The 16,131-nt window shown below is 38.9% G+C and overlaps 1 protein-coding gene across 1 annotated transcript; it reads right to left on the reverse strand.

The window, feature by feature from the left end:
- Nucleotides 1-6,664: 6,664 nt before the first annotated feature.
- On the reverse strand, nucleotides 6,665-16,109 carry TYW5 (tRNA-yW synthesizing protein 5). The gene is made up of 8 exons (XM_026104821.2): nucleotides 15,935-16,109; nucleotides 14,178-14,332; nucleotides 11,631-11,700; nucleotides 10,697-10,741; nucleotides 10,028-10,165; nucleotides 9,393-9,480; nucleotides 8,739-8,855; nucleotides 6,665-7,044 (listed from the first exon to the last, which is right to left on the reverse strand). Exons 1-8 carry the CDS (start codon nucleotides 16,019-16,021, stop codon nucleotides 6,788-6,790), a joined length of 957 nt encoding a protein of 318 aa, XP_025960606.2. The 5' UTR covers nucleotides 16,022-16,109; the 3' UTR covers nucleotides 6,665-6,787.
- Nucleotides 16,110-16,131: the final 22 nt, after the last annotated feature.

A 16,131-nucleotide genomic window follows, 5' to 3' on the forward strand; every position in this document is an offset into this window, starting at 1 on the left:
GCTTTGTGTGAAGTTGTCCAGTCCATTTAACTTAAATGATACTACTTTGTGTTTGCCTTAAAGGCTAGTAACTTAGTTAACCTTCTTCCTATCTGTGTCTAATATAATCACATCTCTGTAACTGCTGCTGCATAAATGAGTATCAGACACTAATTTTGAAAGGTGATTACGGATACAAGCCTTAACGTGCTGCTGAAAAGAACAATCTTTTTTGTCCTCGCCTTGATAATGTCCTGCTGCCTCCATTGCATTAGCACTAGCACTCTATGGTGAGTTGTTCTAGCTTGCTAAATTAGCATTATTGCTGATAAAGATAACTAACGAGTGCTGTGTATTTAAATGTTCATAGATCTTATTTTAAATATGACTGCAAAGTCAGTCATTCAGGAGTTTGGATGGTACAATTGTGGATATTCACAGATAAAAGTAATACATGATCATGTTGTTAAGTTTCCCAACAGATCCTCTTTGATTTGCAGAAGGAAAATGCCACCTTTTTTCCATCTCTCATCCAGTGCTTCTCATAGTGTTGTCTTTTCTTATATGACAGTTACTTTGACATCTCTGCAGATAGATAATATTTGTTCTCCTATACAGGTGGGAAGTTGAAGCACTGAGATCAAAGTAAACCCATTCATTTACTCTGAATGTTTATTTTAAATTATAGAAGGTCTTTTTCATATGCTCAGTGCACAGATGGAACTGTGTGTATTCACTGTTTCTTGAGATCTGGTTCTAGGATCTCAAAGTGGGCACCCATGAAATATGCAGAATAACTGAAAACTGTTAAAAAGATGACTGGATGTATCTGACATCATGTAGGAACACAGCAGGAAAGACCTGCATAAAGTCAAATTGTCCAAGGTATCATTAAACTTGGGCAGAAGATGATTACTTTTCCCCTTCTCATCTGTTGTTGGTGTCTATGTCTCTGATCCCTGTCAAGTAGCCTTGATTTTTTTTATTTCATACTTTTGAGGGTAATCCGCTTCTATATGGTCACTTTGAAAAGACTTCATAAAATTACAAAACTGATTTGGACTTATATAGCATTTTATATCCAGGTAAATTAAACTGCTTTGCAAATGTGATTCTGCAATAACAGTGATGAAAAACACTGGAAAGGTAAGAGGCATATGTTTCATGGTATTGGAAAAGTCACGGGATGAGTCAACAGCGTTTGTATCTTTTAATCAGTTTACATATTGTGCTGGCATAACTGTAATATATCATTCTGTAGTACTGACTATGGTATTTGTTACATTGTGTCTTGATAACACTGAAATAAGCTATAGTGCTATATACGTTCTAATACAGTATAACATTACTCACTGTGTAGCATACTGACTTAATGCTGAGTTATAAACCAACCTAGCAGCATCAGCATAAAACCGGTGTAGACCAGTTTTTTGATTCCCCTTACTATAGCAGCCAAGAGCCTCACGATCCTTTAATGTACCCGCCTGTGCCAGTCTCTAGGTAATATAAGAAATATTGTCCTTATTTTCTAATGAGCTGAGACAGAGAAGTTAAAGGATAGTACAACAGAATTTTGCCATTTGTACACGCTGTTGTGCACCAGGCTTTTGGCTACATCGCTGCCTCGCAGAACCCACAGCAGACACCGGAACTGTCTGGTACCCCTGCACAGGACAACAGCAGGGGAGGGTGCCTCAGGCTGCGATCCACAGGAGAGCTTCTTCAAATCACCTTTGGAGCTGACTTCTTCGGCATCCTTGCAATCTTACAAGGATATTTCATTTTTATAAGCATGGCAGATTGAAAGAAAAAGTCACTTCCGATGGCTTTGTTGGATTAACAAAGTTAAGAGATCAGTAAGACAATCTAAGGTGCGAGGTGAGTGTCTTTAACTTGAGTAAAAAAATACTAAGTCATTAAACAAGTTGTCAAAGATCATCTAATACCTATGTGGCAGAGCCAGGCACTGTGCTTCTCCCAGTGCTAGACATACTGTTTCTGACCAGATTAATTCTAGCTGTATTAAAATAGCATAATTCACTCTTCCCAGTGAAAAAACTTACTCCATATTAGCACTATAATAGCTATGTTACCTATACAAAATACTTACCCAGTAGTGGCTATTCTACATCACTAAGAGCCACAAAGAGAAACTGATTGAGGCAGTTGTTATGCACATAGCCTAGCCTGGGTTATAAAGTAGTGATGGCTTTGTAGTCATTTCCTCTTATTAGGGCTTAATTGTTTGTTTCCAAGAGAACCCAGGAAGTGTCAAATTCTGTTTAAGCAAATGACCTGCAAAGCATCTGTAACAACAAAAGGGAAAAATGTATTTGCATCTGCTTTCTCTTCATGTGAATACACATCTCAGTATTTGAAAAGCCAAATGCATCACTTCAAGGTTTAGAATAGATTTTGCTTCTTTCAGCAGGCTTTCTGAGGATGCTCCGTCATGACTGCTAGCTTCCCTTATTAAACTTGGTGCTTCAGAGCTGAGTTGTTTCTAATGAAAGTGTTACTGCAAGATACAGAAAACAGTTAAGAGACATACCAGTGCTGGAGAAGAGAAAAACAAGGTTCTTCACCTCCCTCGCACCACAGTTTACCTTCCAGGGAATTCTCCAATGCGTGGGCATCAGATAAATCTATTGCATCCCTTACAGACTACCTGCATAGCTCTTCTTTCCAATTTGTCATCATGAGAAATACATTGAGTTTGTATGTCGGAAGTTTTAAGCAATTCATATACTGCTTGACATTTGAAGTAAAAATGTCTTCACAGCAAAAAATGCCCATTACTGTGATCTGCCTTACTGCCGCAAGCAATAGCTTCTGAACATTTTTGTTCGAACACATAGAGCAGCACATTTTATATGGTTGAGCAGTTCTTTTAATGTTTTCAATCTGCTCTTAGAAATGTTGACTAGCACCATATCCGAACAGTTAAAAAGGATGTAAGCTAGTCTTGTTGCTCTCAGGAATCACCACATATGGAGACCAGAATCTATCCTCAGTCCTAGAGTCCAGCTCAAACAAAATAGGAAAACTTAACATGCAACTCATACTGCAAACTTATGCAAGTGTTTAAAAGGATTAAGATTTCATCTCTTCTTTTACTAATACTGGAATTTTGGTTCCTAAGTCTGATAGTAGTTTCCATGGATTGTCTTGTAAAAGTTACTGTCTCTGAACATACAGCTTCAATACCTGTGTTTTCTGCATGGAAGCATCTAAACATCTCAGATTTGGGTAAACACAGTTGGGCCAGAGGAAGAAAGAATCAAATTTACAGAGGTTTCAGAAGCTGTAAAGTATACTGGGATCATGCCATATGTAATATAACTTCTACTCTCAGTAAAATCATCCTTGTCTTAGTAGAATTAGTAGTTTTATTGTGGGACTATCAGCATGAACAAACCAAGTAGTTTCATCCTGCATATTTAAAAGGGATTACAGATACATTCTGACACTTCATGACCAACTCAAATCCCTTCACATTAGGCAATTAACTTGATGCCTATATTAAGAATTTAGACTAAGGAGTTCCTGGAGAGAAACAGAGTGCACCAATCTTCAGCACACACATTACTGTATATTCAACAATGTGAATATTCCCTGAATGTTGAATTGCACTTGTGTTTCTTGGCATTCTCTCTCAATTTGGTCAAAAAGCCATTAAAATACTGACACTAAAAAAAGATAGGCATATGGGATTAATATTTTTATATCTTTTAGATACTCAATTGCTTTTACTTTGCTTTTTTCATACCATTTGGCCAGCTCAGTACTCTTTGATGGACAGATTTTTGATGGCCTGTTTAAGAGTTTTGACAGGAGAATATTTTGACATCGATGTTTTCTTTTGATTTCTTTCCACAGCAACTATGCTAAGAAAAATATAAAACATATACCTTCTGAAATCAACTTGCCCTTTGTATTTCACTTGACCAAGAATAAATACTGAATTCTTCCCATATGTTGGTTTGCAATGAACTTGATTACGTTTTAAAAGCATCAGTCACCAGTAATAAAAAGCTAGGGGCTAGCCAAGTTTAAACTACTGATTTCAGACACTGTCAATATTTAATATCTTAACTCAGCTTTCTGTGCTGGACAGTCTACATCACCTAACAGCTCTACTGAATACACTGTTTGAAGTGATGGTTTTGAATGCTTAAGACTGTCAGCATTTATTTTTTTATGCCTGTTCCCACAACTTCATCTGTTTTCTCCCGTTGTGATCCCATTTTGCTTTATGTCTCTAAAGGACAAACTCCCACAGAACATCAGCATCTCTAACTTTGTATTATTCTAGTAATGGATTTTAAGAGTGGCTGCAACTATCCTCTCACTGTGTCAGCTCAAAGTTAATCTTTTAATGATTTCACCATTCATTCATCACTGCACTACTACATTTCACACCGTGTTGCACAGCAGTATGAAAGGGCCAATTAATTTTTTACATAGTAACTTCAAGGTTTTTATCACTAATAACATTATGCTCAAGTTAAGAAAATACAGTTTAAAACTTGTTTGTTTGCTTGTTTTCTTCTTTAATAGCATTTCAGAACAACATGTTTCATAAAAGTTATTAAATGAAAAATTGAAGAGACTGGTTCAAAGTGAAACCAGGGTGGCACTGACAAAAAAAAGAATTACTATGCTGGTCTTCTCACTGACCTGCATGGAATACTTTTTGTTGCTTTCTGTAGAAGATGCATTCACATCACCTCTAGTGGGCTTGCTGACAGTCTTCTCAGAGAAGCTGAAAACTGAAAGGGCCATGGAGAGGGAACAAGTATTATTGCAGAGATTTCCCACAGGACACTAGAAGGGGAGCACGAACAAGGCTGGGTTATCACCAACTGACTAGGGTAAGATGACCTAATTTGCAGTCATATAAAAATAAAATAAGGGCCTTATTTTAAAGTTGGTAATGTGAAGAGCAAATAGGTGCACTCCTACAGCACTTGGCTCACAGAGTAATTCATTCAGTTTGACCTTCCTCCCACCCAGATACACACTTTCCAATCCAAACTTCGCACTAGTCTAAACAACAGAATTCCTGCAGCTTTCCTGCTGGGCTACCTCAACACTTAACTGCAACTGAGCAATGCAAGGGCTTCATTTGGTCTAAGGTGTTTAAGATTAATAGTTTAATAGTCTCTCTTAAGGATCAAGAAATGGCAGAATGAGGGATCAGCACAGTACTTCCTCTGTGCTAGCATAATGAGAAGCTGCCAGTGGTTAGAGTTAACAGAGACAGCTACGCAAGCACAATGTTGGAATGCAGCTCTGTGTAGCCCTGCAGGCTCTCTGAGCCTCCCCATTTACTCCTGGCACCCAAAGAATATGCTCTGTACACCTCTGCAAAACAATTAATTGGAGGCCCTCTACATTACCTATCTGACAAAGTGGAGAGGCTTCCCCAGCCTAACACTCAGGCTCAGAGATCCTGTCTCTGCAGCACGCACAAGCAATTCTTCAACCACAGAAGAAATTTCGAGAGACCTATTTGTGTTCCCAGATTTAAATTCTGCCCTCAGAACATACAATGATGCCCATCAGGATCGCTTGGCTGGTTACATTCATGCCTATTCATTAAGATGGCATGATGCCCACTCACATGGCAGCAGACTATTTTCACTGTGTTAAACTGCCAAGAAGAATAGGTCTAGAAGAATAATTTGCACAGTGCTGTGAGCTCCTGCTCCTCTGGAGAATGACATTTTTCAGCACTTTATTAATGCAATGTATCTATTCAGTCTAACAGCCTTTGACAAGTTACAGTTCTCCAAAAACACTGCTGGAAGCAGCAGATGACCTAAATGACAGGTAAACACTGCTGAGATTGTGTGTTCTCCAAGCAGCACAATTTGTAACATCACAGAAAATTTCAAATGGACAATGACAACCTATCCTATTTGTGAGATGCCCATCTTTACTTTTACAAGACTTCTGCAAATACCACAGTCTGCCAAAAAGCAACCATCGGCAATGGGCTCCACCTTGAAAGACCCCCTTTCATATGGCAACATAATGCATCTCAAATACTGCTCCTAATAGATTCTACATCTACTCCAACATTATGAAGAGCTTCCATTCGGATTCTACAGCTGTAGCCTGCTGGATTTGTGGGTACGTCACTTGCAAATACTGCACAGTTGCAGTTACAGCGATGCTGCCTGACTGTATTGGGGCAGCCACAGTGGTTGTGACAAGCAAGGTTTCCTGCTCAACACCTTTATCAACTGGGAAAATGGTAGATCATTTACCTTGTATCTTGAATGATTAACCTTTGCTTTTCTTCATGTCTGCTCTGCAGTTTCATCACAAGGGGGAGCTGCCTGCCCCCCACCTCCCCCCTTACCACCAGGCTATTACTCAAAAACAAAAAATCTCCAGAGACTACTAAAGCTTAACAAAGCAATAGTGAACAAGGTGGCATTCAGAAAGATGTTAATTACTACTAAGCATACATTCTGTCAGACCAGCCCACGTCAAAATTCTCATTCAGAAGTATTTAAGCAAAACACTCCAAAAAAAGTAAGAGTTAAGAGTACAGATAGTGCAAACACAGGACTGCAAACATGCACTGTAGGAAAGCGATCTCTGGATCAAGCAGATTACACACTGCATGTGAAGAAAAACAAGAAGAAACATCTACAAGATAAACATTCACCTACAAAGTTTATCAACAGTGGTTTTATTAGTCTTAAAGAAAGTATATTTATGTACACTGGACAGTATCCATATAACATATGCTTCTCTAATTTCAGAGAATTTTGGTGACTTGCAATGTGTTACTTTACTTATAATCAGTCCTATAGGCTTTTTCTTGGATGCGTAACACCATTCTCCGAGCATAAAAATCCCTGTATTCCTCAGGCAGTTCTTCAAGTGTTTTCAAGGCCCTGTCCAAGATTTGCATAGCTCTAGAGGCTGCTGTGGGATCTTTATTTCCATAAGTGTCATTTTTATCGTAGCACTCAGAGGGAAGGTGCTTCCAAAAGACATTCAGTCCCACTCCAAATTCCTCAGAAATTACATTATGGAACCACAAAGCTGTAGAAAGAAAAATGTCTAAAATGAAAATTAATATATAAAACTTCCATGTGATTCATAACAAGCATCAGAATCAGCCAAACTAAATCTAGTTGAGGAAAAGCTTCAACCACCTTCTTTTTTGTTTATTTATAGAAAATCATTTCCCCTAAATTTGGTACAATGCGATCTTTTAAAAAGTTCTTGAAGATGTTTACATCCATCCATAACTTTATACAAAAATAACAATCACTAAAGTTTAAAGTGATAGCAAACAGGTAAGTGTGCATAAGATGAAACTGAATGAGGTGAACAAGGAACACGTCTCATCTCCTACTCTAAATCCATATATGTATTTTTATAGAATTAGTCCCTTACCTTGCACAGATTGTCCAAACCTTAATGTAAACCACCAGTATCAGTCAGGTCACCCATGCAAAGTTGCTAACTATTTGATGGTGAAGTCATGAGCCTTTCATCTGAATCACCATCATTGTGGTAAGGATGCCAAGACATTTTTGCCTCACATAGTACATTTTCATGATAAATTTATTATGAAAATATCTACCCTATTTCAATTTTAAACTGAAAGACAGAATACTGCTTGTTGCAGCTTAGTTGCTTGTATATACTGATGACATCAGAAAGGGCTATTCTGGAAAATGAACAAGCAGTTTCTTTCAGGTAGGAAGAGGATCTGCTTCTACCTTCTCAATAATAATCACATTCAGTTCTCAAAGAACATCTCCTTTTCCAGTGATAAGTATCCTAGAACACTGACAAAGCTAACACCATGCTCTGGACTAATATCTCTATAGCACTCAGTAGTTCTTAGTACGTTAAGTGTTTCAGACTTTGGACCAACACACCTACTGACAAAGTCAGATGGGTATGTGTGCTACATAAAAGAAAATTACGGATGCTGACATTGATGTGATGTACACGAACTGTAACAAAAAGTTTCTTGAAAAAGAAAACCAATGGCAAGCTCAAAATTAAGTAACAAGTTTGAGCCTAAGAATCTATTTTAAATCATCCTAAAAAGCTGCTGCCTTCTTGTTTACTGTCCTGTTTATAATACCCAAATAATATGAAAATGAACAGAGTAAGTACCTGCCATGAGCTCACGATGAATGGAAAAAAAAAGAAGTAGGAATCATTTAAACAGCTTTCCCTGATCACACGAATTGTTATCTTAACACAGGAAGTAGGTTAATATCACGACTTGTGCAGAAAGACGATTAGGACCTGTCTTTCCTTTCTCCAGAGGTGAATACAAACTTCTAAAAGGTCCAGTCACTCTTCCATCCATAATTCTCATCAAGTCATTTGCCCCACAGTTCTGTAACACTAACTGCCAGAGCTACAGAAGAACAGAAATGCCACTGCACTCTAATTCTGTCATTAATTCTGTGACTTCACTCTTCTAATTTCAGATTTCACAAGTTGATTTTTATATTCCTAGTCTAAGATAAAAATTTAGAAGCATACAGTGTAATTTTGAGGAAGGTGACATCTGCAGGTAGATGTAATAGTACAGTTATTAGGCCAATTAGTACAGTTGGAAAAAGCAGACAAGTTTTGCCAACATCCTTAGATCCTCCTCCTTAAAACACAAAAAAGCTTTAGTGATTTATTATTGTCCCTAGAAATGAGAAATTGCAAATCAAACTCTTTAAAAACCAGAACATGCATAAGAGCTATTGGTTACTTACCTGGAATAAATAATACATCTCCTCCTTCCAGGTAACATTCATAACGCTTGGCTTTTGCAAAAAGGGGATATTTGTCAAAGTCTGGATTATTCACATCCAGCACCTCTGATTTAGTACCTTAGGAAAGTTTTCAAAAACAATAAATATTCTTACTCTCCCAAACAGTAATAAAGCATAAACAAATTATTAGAAGTGATAGTTCTTGAATCAGATATAATACTAGTTTACTGCTCTATAACTCTTCTAAACCAGGCAAATCTGATGGCACTCCTCATTTACTGAGGAGACATATTCTTCTGTTGTCTACCTTTCTCCTGTAGCTGCAATCTTATTAACACTAAAAAAAACTTCCTCTGACTTTTAAAATGCCATTTTAAATCCAGGCAGATCTCTGTACTCCTCCACAGTTAGGTGGTGGAACCACAACCAGAGAGAGAACGTGGGCTGCAGTGCTCCTCTGCAAATTTCCTAACCTGCTCCACTAAAATTCCTTACCTTTGACTGACAGCAAACAGCACCAGAGTAAAGACAGCAAGTGACTTCTTTTACACCAAACTGTCAGTCAGTGATTTTCTTCCTACAGTGCAGCACTAGTCAGCTGGAAAGGCACTTGTGGTCACCAAATTCTGAACTAGATATATGTAATATACATACCTGACAAATATAAATACGGTGCATCTTGAGGACTATACAAAAGAACTCGCTTTTTCCCTGTTATTTGGATTAAGAAGTTATCCATTACCTGGAATAGGCATAGTTAGATAGATGTCAGCCAAGAGTTAAGAATGAATATATAGTCTGCACATAATATATCATCAGTGCAAAAAATGGAATATTAAAACCTTCATGTGTTACACTGCACGATCTTAGAAGATAATCTTATTTGGAATCTATTGCACTGCAGCAACAAACTGTCCAAATCACTGTAAAATTATCAACAGTTTCATCTTCAGAATGAAAAATGAAGGTAATCTTGAAGACAAAAATGTTAAAAGTTACTTTGTTTTGGATTTTTAACTGAAAATCCAAATAAAACAGTAAAGAATTAATCAAACAACCTTTAATCTTGTAAGTATGGAATTTCAGGATTAGACATAAAATCAGTAAGATATTATGCCCACAAAATACCTCTACTGAAAATCCACTACACGGAACATTATGCAATTTAAGTGTTTCAAAATATGCAAAGTGTCTCATAACAGATCTTTGCCAACAGATATTTGCTACTTAGTATTTCAACACTGCAATGTCATCTGCAACATTTACCCATAAACACATGTATTACCTACATCATAGTGTGTCCACAGCTGCAATCCTGCTGAACTGATGCGGAAGACACTAGAGAAAAACTGTTCCTTTTCAAAATACTCTGGAATCTGAATATCTTCTGCCAAAACAGGAAACTGCTTTCTGATATCTGCAATATCCTGAATCAAAAAGGATATAACCATTAGAGGACCATATACGTAAATTAAAATAACGAAGCAGCTGATAATCATTTCTTGTCATAGGGAATGCAGGGCTGGAACTTCGGGCACAGCCACAGAACATTCAGCACTGGCAAACACCTGGAAATAGTAAGGATGGTCATCCTCCTTTCAGTGTTGACTTGGTCACCAGCAGTAAGAACAGCCAGAAAGCTGCTTTGAACTGTGACTGCTACAAAATGCACTGAAACAGCAACAGACTATCAGAAAACTCTTTATATTACCTTACGACAATGGCTAGAGAATGGCAGGTGAAGGTTTCAGTAACTGGCTAAGCTCTTTTTAAACACCACCTTATTTTAGACACTTAGGTTTAAACATTCTGATCTAAATCCAGTCACATTCATAGGCCAACTGACCATAAGCTAGTTGTATGCCTGTACTACACAGCCAGCAGATGACAACAGGCTTCTTAAAATATTCCTAAATTGTTACTTTACAATATTAGAACTACAACCTCAAGTAACTCACCTTTCTAGGATCTTCACCCAGGGATCGCAAATAGTACTTTTCATCCTGAACATAATACAAAAAGAAAGTTATGTCTTCTAATATAAATTACAAGCACGCTTAAAGAGCGAGCCTGTGATTTCTCATTAATCAAATGTAGAGCTTTGTTAAAATACGGTGCAAATAAGCGGCACTCACAACTTCAGCTACTTTGTTATCCTGCCTTTCCACTACTGCTCTTTGGTGCTTATCTCAAGCAATGAAAAAAATATGTTGATTAACTGAGAGTGAAGAATAATGAAGTGGGAGAGACTTAAAATCACAACCCAACAGCTGCTTCAATATTGCTCTTTCCTGGATGGATTCAAAGCAAGCATGGATTTTAACTTAAGCTCTTCAGAACAGAGGCAGGAAGCCATTTCAACTGGCTTCAAAACTTACTGCTTGCTATATACATAAAGCCTGAAATGCATGTTTGCATTCAACACTGTTCACTTCCTTAGTCACAGTTATCTGAAAAATCAGTATTTTAAACATTGTTTTGTAAAGGTAGCCCCACATACGCTCCTCAACAATTATGTGACAATATTTCTGTATTTGTATTTTGATAGCAGATACAGTCAAACTCTAAAATATCATGACATCTTCTTGCAAAACACCTAAATTATACACTTATTTTAAAGCAAGGTTTGATTTCTGAATTTGGTGCTGAAACTTTTGCTCACATAAACTATCTTTGATAACAGAAACAGGACCACTGAAGTTAACCACACTGTATACACATAAAATAATTTCCAAGGAAAGATTATTTTTCTTTGTCTCCAAGCCACATAAAACAGCTAAATTTAAGATCAAGGGCTTTACTGGAGTGAGACCTTAAATTACAAGTCATCCTTTTCCCTCCAAATACTGGCAAAATAACTGATGGAAGAAACTGTGGCACTAAGGAAATTACCTCAGACAGAAAGTACTCTGTGTGTTTGACTTCAGCTGCTCTCTGTACAAATGTATCAAAAGGCAGAGTTCTGAAATATAAATATCAAAATTCATATAATGAATCAATGTAACAAGACAATCTAAATACAGAGTTTAAAATCATAGGGTCTCTTACCATAGCACGGATAGCAAAAAATGCAACTTGCCTTTTTAAAAAAAAAAAACAAAACAAAACAAAACATGGTGACTAACCAGTGATTGCAGTGAATGTTTGAAGAGTTCTACAAGATAAAATTCCTACACTTACAAACCTCTCTAGTTTATAGTCCCACTATAGATCCAAACAGCGTCACAGAATCATGTAATTGAAGTTGAAATGGACCTCTGAAGATCATCTAGTCCAACCCACCTGCTCAAAGCAGGTCAACTAGAGCAGATCAGCCAGTCAGGTTTTGAATATCTCCAAGGACGGAGACTCCACAACCTCTCTGGGCAACCTGTTCCAGTGTTCAACAACCCTCGCAGTAAAAAGGGGTTTTTTTTAAATGGTTACATATAATTTCCTGTATTTCAATTTGTGCCCATTGCCTCCTGTCCTGTCACTAGGCACCCCGAGAAGAGTCTGGCTCTGTTTTCTTTACACTGCCCCATCAGGTATTTATATACACTGGTAAGATCCCCCTGAGTTCACAGGGTCTCAATGGTCTGAGTCACAAAGTAAGAAAGATCTTTAGAGTAAATTACATTCAAAGTCTGGCCTACACCTGACAGTACTTGATTAGACAGACTGTTTTGCTAAAAGGATGTAATTTTTAGGCTTGTTTTTTGCCTATTTCTGTAAAGTTGCACGAAAGCTCAGCACCAAGAAAACTGTTTCTGGGCTAAAGGGAAGCCACTGGACCCAAAACACTTTTAGGTACATAAATGCAAGCTGAATCTTAAGAGGAAAAAAACAAAAGAAAAAATAAGCCACTGTTAATAGAGTATGACAATAATTATGGGTTGAATTGTTATATCCTGCCCATTTACACTTCCTGCTGAAGGCAAAAGAAACTGTTTGTTCCTTACAGCTCTCCAAATCACATCATCAGCTGAGAGTGTACTTCCACTACAGCTTAAACTCATGCAAGCTGGCGCTGCCACAGTCTGCCCCTGCTGTCCTCCCTAGTCATCTCACCTGCCTTGCGCTAGCACTGGCACTCATGTGACCACAAGGTCAACCTGCTCACAAAGCTAAAACAGCAGGAAAAAACCACTCAGATTTCTGCACCAGCTCACAGAGTGGTTGGATGAGTGCAAAAACCAACACAAAGAAGGGAGCAGAATCATGCAACTTACAATGGGACTGTGTGGTACTCACATCAGTTTAAAATCATGGAGCTGCACGTTAAGTCTTCATTGTCCCTGCTCTTCTAGATCTACTTACTCCCCCTTCAGATTAGAATAGGAGACTTGCTATGGAAAGTCTCCTAATTTTCTAAATTTTCTGTGAAGTAGATGAAAGTATTTAATTCTTAACACCTGCCCGAATCAAGCTCCACCCAAGCACCTCTATATACCTAAAATACCTGATCAACTGTATGTCTGTGAATGTCACAGTAAGAGATTTTATAATAAGAAAAAAAATGGGTGAGGGAAGAGGGAATGAAATATGGAGGTCAGACAAAATCATTCAAGTATGATCTGATTTCAAAGGTTCAGAAGTTCAGTGTTCATGCAAGCAGAATATAAAAGCATGATTATATGGTGTTTTTTTTCCCCCACTCACAAAGACTTGTAATTTGTTTACACTTACAGCACATGCTTCTGCTTTCTTAAAATTTTAAGAGACTGAACACATCTTGTTCCCACTTAGGGAAAACAAACGACAATTAAAATAAAGGCATTTACCCTTGAAGAACAATAACACAATGATGAGATGAGAGGAACTCGAAAGAAATGTTTTGGCAAGCTACACGAGAGGAACTTCGAAGGAGACCAGGAGTCTGTAAGACCCATATCAAGATTAAACAGTTGGTGAAACGTGCCGTGTCCAGTAGTTTGAACATACCGAGGCTGCACATGCTAACTTTGAAAAGAGTTTGGTTTCTAATTAGTAACATCCCTCTAGAGTAAACACACTGGAATAGCATGCCTGCCACATGCCAGCATTCAAAGAGGTTCAGGCACATTATTTGTCAGAAACTAGCACTATTCAATAACATTGAAAAGACACTACATAATTAGAGCAAAATAGCATACTATCTAGTATCAAGTTTCTTATTTATATCAGCAAATACCAGGCTCAACTTTCCTCCAAGATTGCTCTGTCAAAATCTCTTTATATCATTTCTCCATGTCATCATTTTTAAAGCCCTTTTTGGCCTCTCTTTTCACCTTGTAGCATTTATTTATGGTATTAAGATACTTGTGAAATGAAGGGAAGAGGGGGAAATCAAGGACAATAATTTGAAACTCAGTTTCAGTTTTTCACAATAAAGTATCTTCACCTTCCTACCCTCAAACAGATTTACTATATTTTTAAAGGCACATGCCTTTAAATACAAGAGGCCTTGGAACGAAGTACCTATACACAAAGTTCTTACTGAGGAAATCCATCTGTGGCACTGTAGAAACGTGAATCTTTACTTCTTTAGATCCTTCTGCTTGGCTCAGGTAATCTACTGTCCATTTGGTTGTGCAAGTACCCAGTTCCATTCCTTTCAGCACTACTGGCTTTCGCTAAGGAAGCAAACAAACAAAAAAATTGTGAAATGATGGTAGCATCCAGTGAAAAAATCCAGAACTGGTTTTTCAGACTAAGCGCACACAAACAACTCAGCTGAATACCAGGACCTGCAGCACAAAGTTACAACTAAACAACAGCATTAATCAGAATGCTGAAACAAAATGCAGGAAATTGTGAGACTGTTTCTCTATTTACTGCATGCTCTTCCATAGTGGGAAAGGCAATGATATGGAGGTAAACACAGCTTTAATACTGAGTATATTCTAGAGTCACTGAAGCACCTAGCTAGGCTAAGGAATAGTTTAGTCATTGTAGCCAGAGCCTAGCAGAAAACAGATAGAAGATCATACATTTAAGGTGTAGACGGTGGGCTGTAGTGGTGCTATATTTTCTCAACCCCTTTTTACAGCTCATTAATGCTGACAACCATGAATAGGTCTGATTCAGTGCACACAAAAGATACTGTAAAAAGACTCTTTTGCTTTGAATCAGGACCTTGGAGAAAAAGGAAGCAGTAATAACAAAAAGAAATGGCAGTCACATGTTTTCTAACCAGCATTAAAGAAAATTAAAACACAAGACAGATCAACTGCTTGAGTTATTCAGCAGATCAGGAGGGGTTAGCCACCAGAAATTCCTTCATCCTAAACCTACAGTTATTTTAATGAATCATGGTGCCTCCTATAAAAGATATCAAAACCAAAATTGATTAGGTTTAGTATCAGGCTGCTAACCCAAACTATTTCCTTTCATTTGTTGAATCCTTCTCTAATTAACTGCTTTATTTTCTAAGTAACCTTGACTGTTAGAAAAACATGTATTTATGAAAAACATGTATTTTCACAAAAGATAGCAGATTTATTTTATTTCTGGTTTTAAGCAAGATACTTAAAGATACATTTTGTTTGCTAGCAACTCCCTGTGGAGAATAAAATAAAAAAATAGATGGGTATAAAAAAAATGCCCCTGGAAGGAGCAGAACCCTAATTTCATTGCCCTTCTTCATGAGGGTAGCAGAGTCTCTGAGGTTTGCCTGCACTAGATTTTACTGCTGGATAAGGACCTTTGTCTCCCCAAATCTGCAAGAAGAGTCTTTCTACTCTTCTTTACTAGGCCAACACGCGTTGTTCTAGTTCCTCCAGGGCTGAATGAAGCTAGCACCTTTCCAGAGCTGTGCTACTACACAGCAATATTAATTGTTCCGTTTGCCCTTGCGCCCCGCTACAGCCCCCCTCCGGTGCACAGAGTGCCCGTTGCCGCCCTCCCCCCGCGCGCACGCCCACAGCAGCAGCTGCTGCCCCCACCCCGCGCGCCCACAGCGGCCGTTACACCCTTCCCGCCGCCGGCGCGCGCCCACGGCGACCGTTGCCGCCCCCCCCACAAACCCTCGCGCGCCTACAGCGGCCGTTACTCCCTTCCCGCCGTTACCGGCCCCCCCCCCCCCCCGCCCAGAGCAGTCGGGGGCGAGCGGAGCGACTCCACATCGCTCAGGGGTCTCCCCGAGCCCGAGGCGAGAGAAGCCCTGCACTTCGCCCGAGAGCAGCCCACAGGCCCGGAGCTACCGGTGGGGTAGGAGGGGGCAGACAGAGCCGTACCCGGGGGTAGATGTCTCGCAGGAACCGCTCCCGCGTGACCCCAGCCAGGCTCGCCACCAGCTCCACCGACTGCTCCCGCTGCTCCATGGCCGCTTCCGAGTCGGTAAAGCGTGTCCGTCTGCCGCCATCCCCCGGAAAGAGGGACTCGCGCACAATCGTTCCCCTCCTCCCGTTGGGTAAGGGCCGGGGAGGCAGTG

The sequence above is a fragment of the Dromaius novaehollandiae genome, chromosome 7, assembly GCF_036370855.1.
Source record: "Dromaius novaehollandiae isolate bDroNov1 chromosome 7, bDroNov1.hap1, whole genome shotgun sequence".
In the NCBI taxonomy this organism is placed as follows: domain Eukaryota; kingdom Metazoa; phylum Chordata; class Aves; order Casuariiformes; family Dromaiidae; genus Dromaius; species Dromaius novaehollandiae.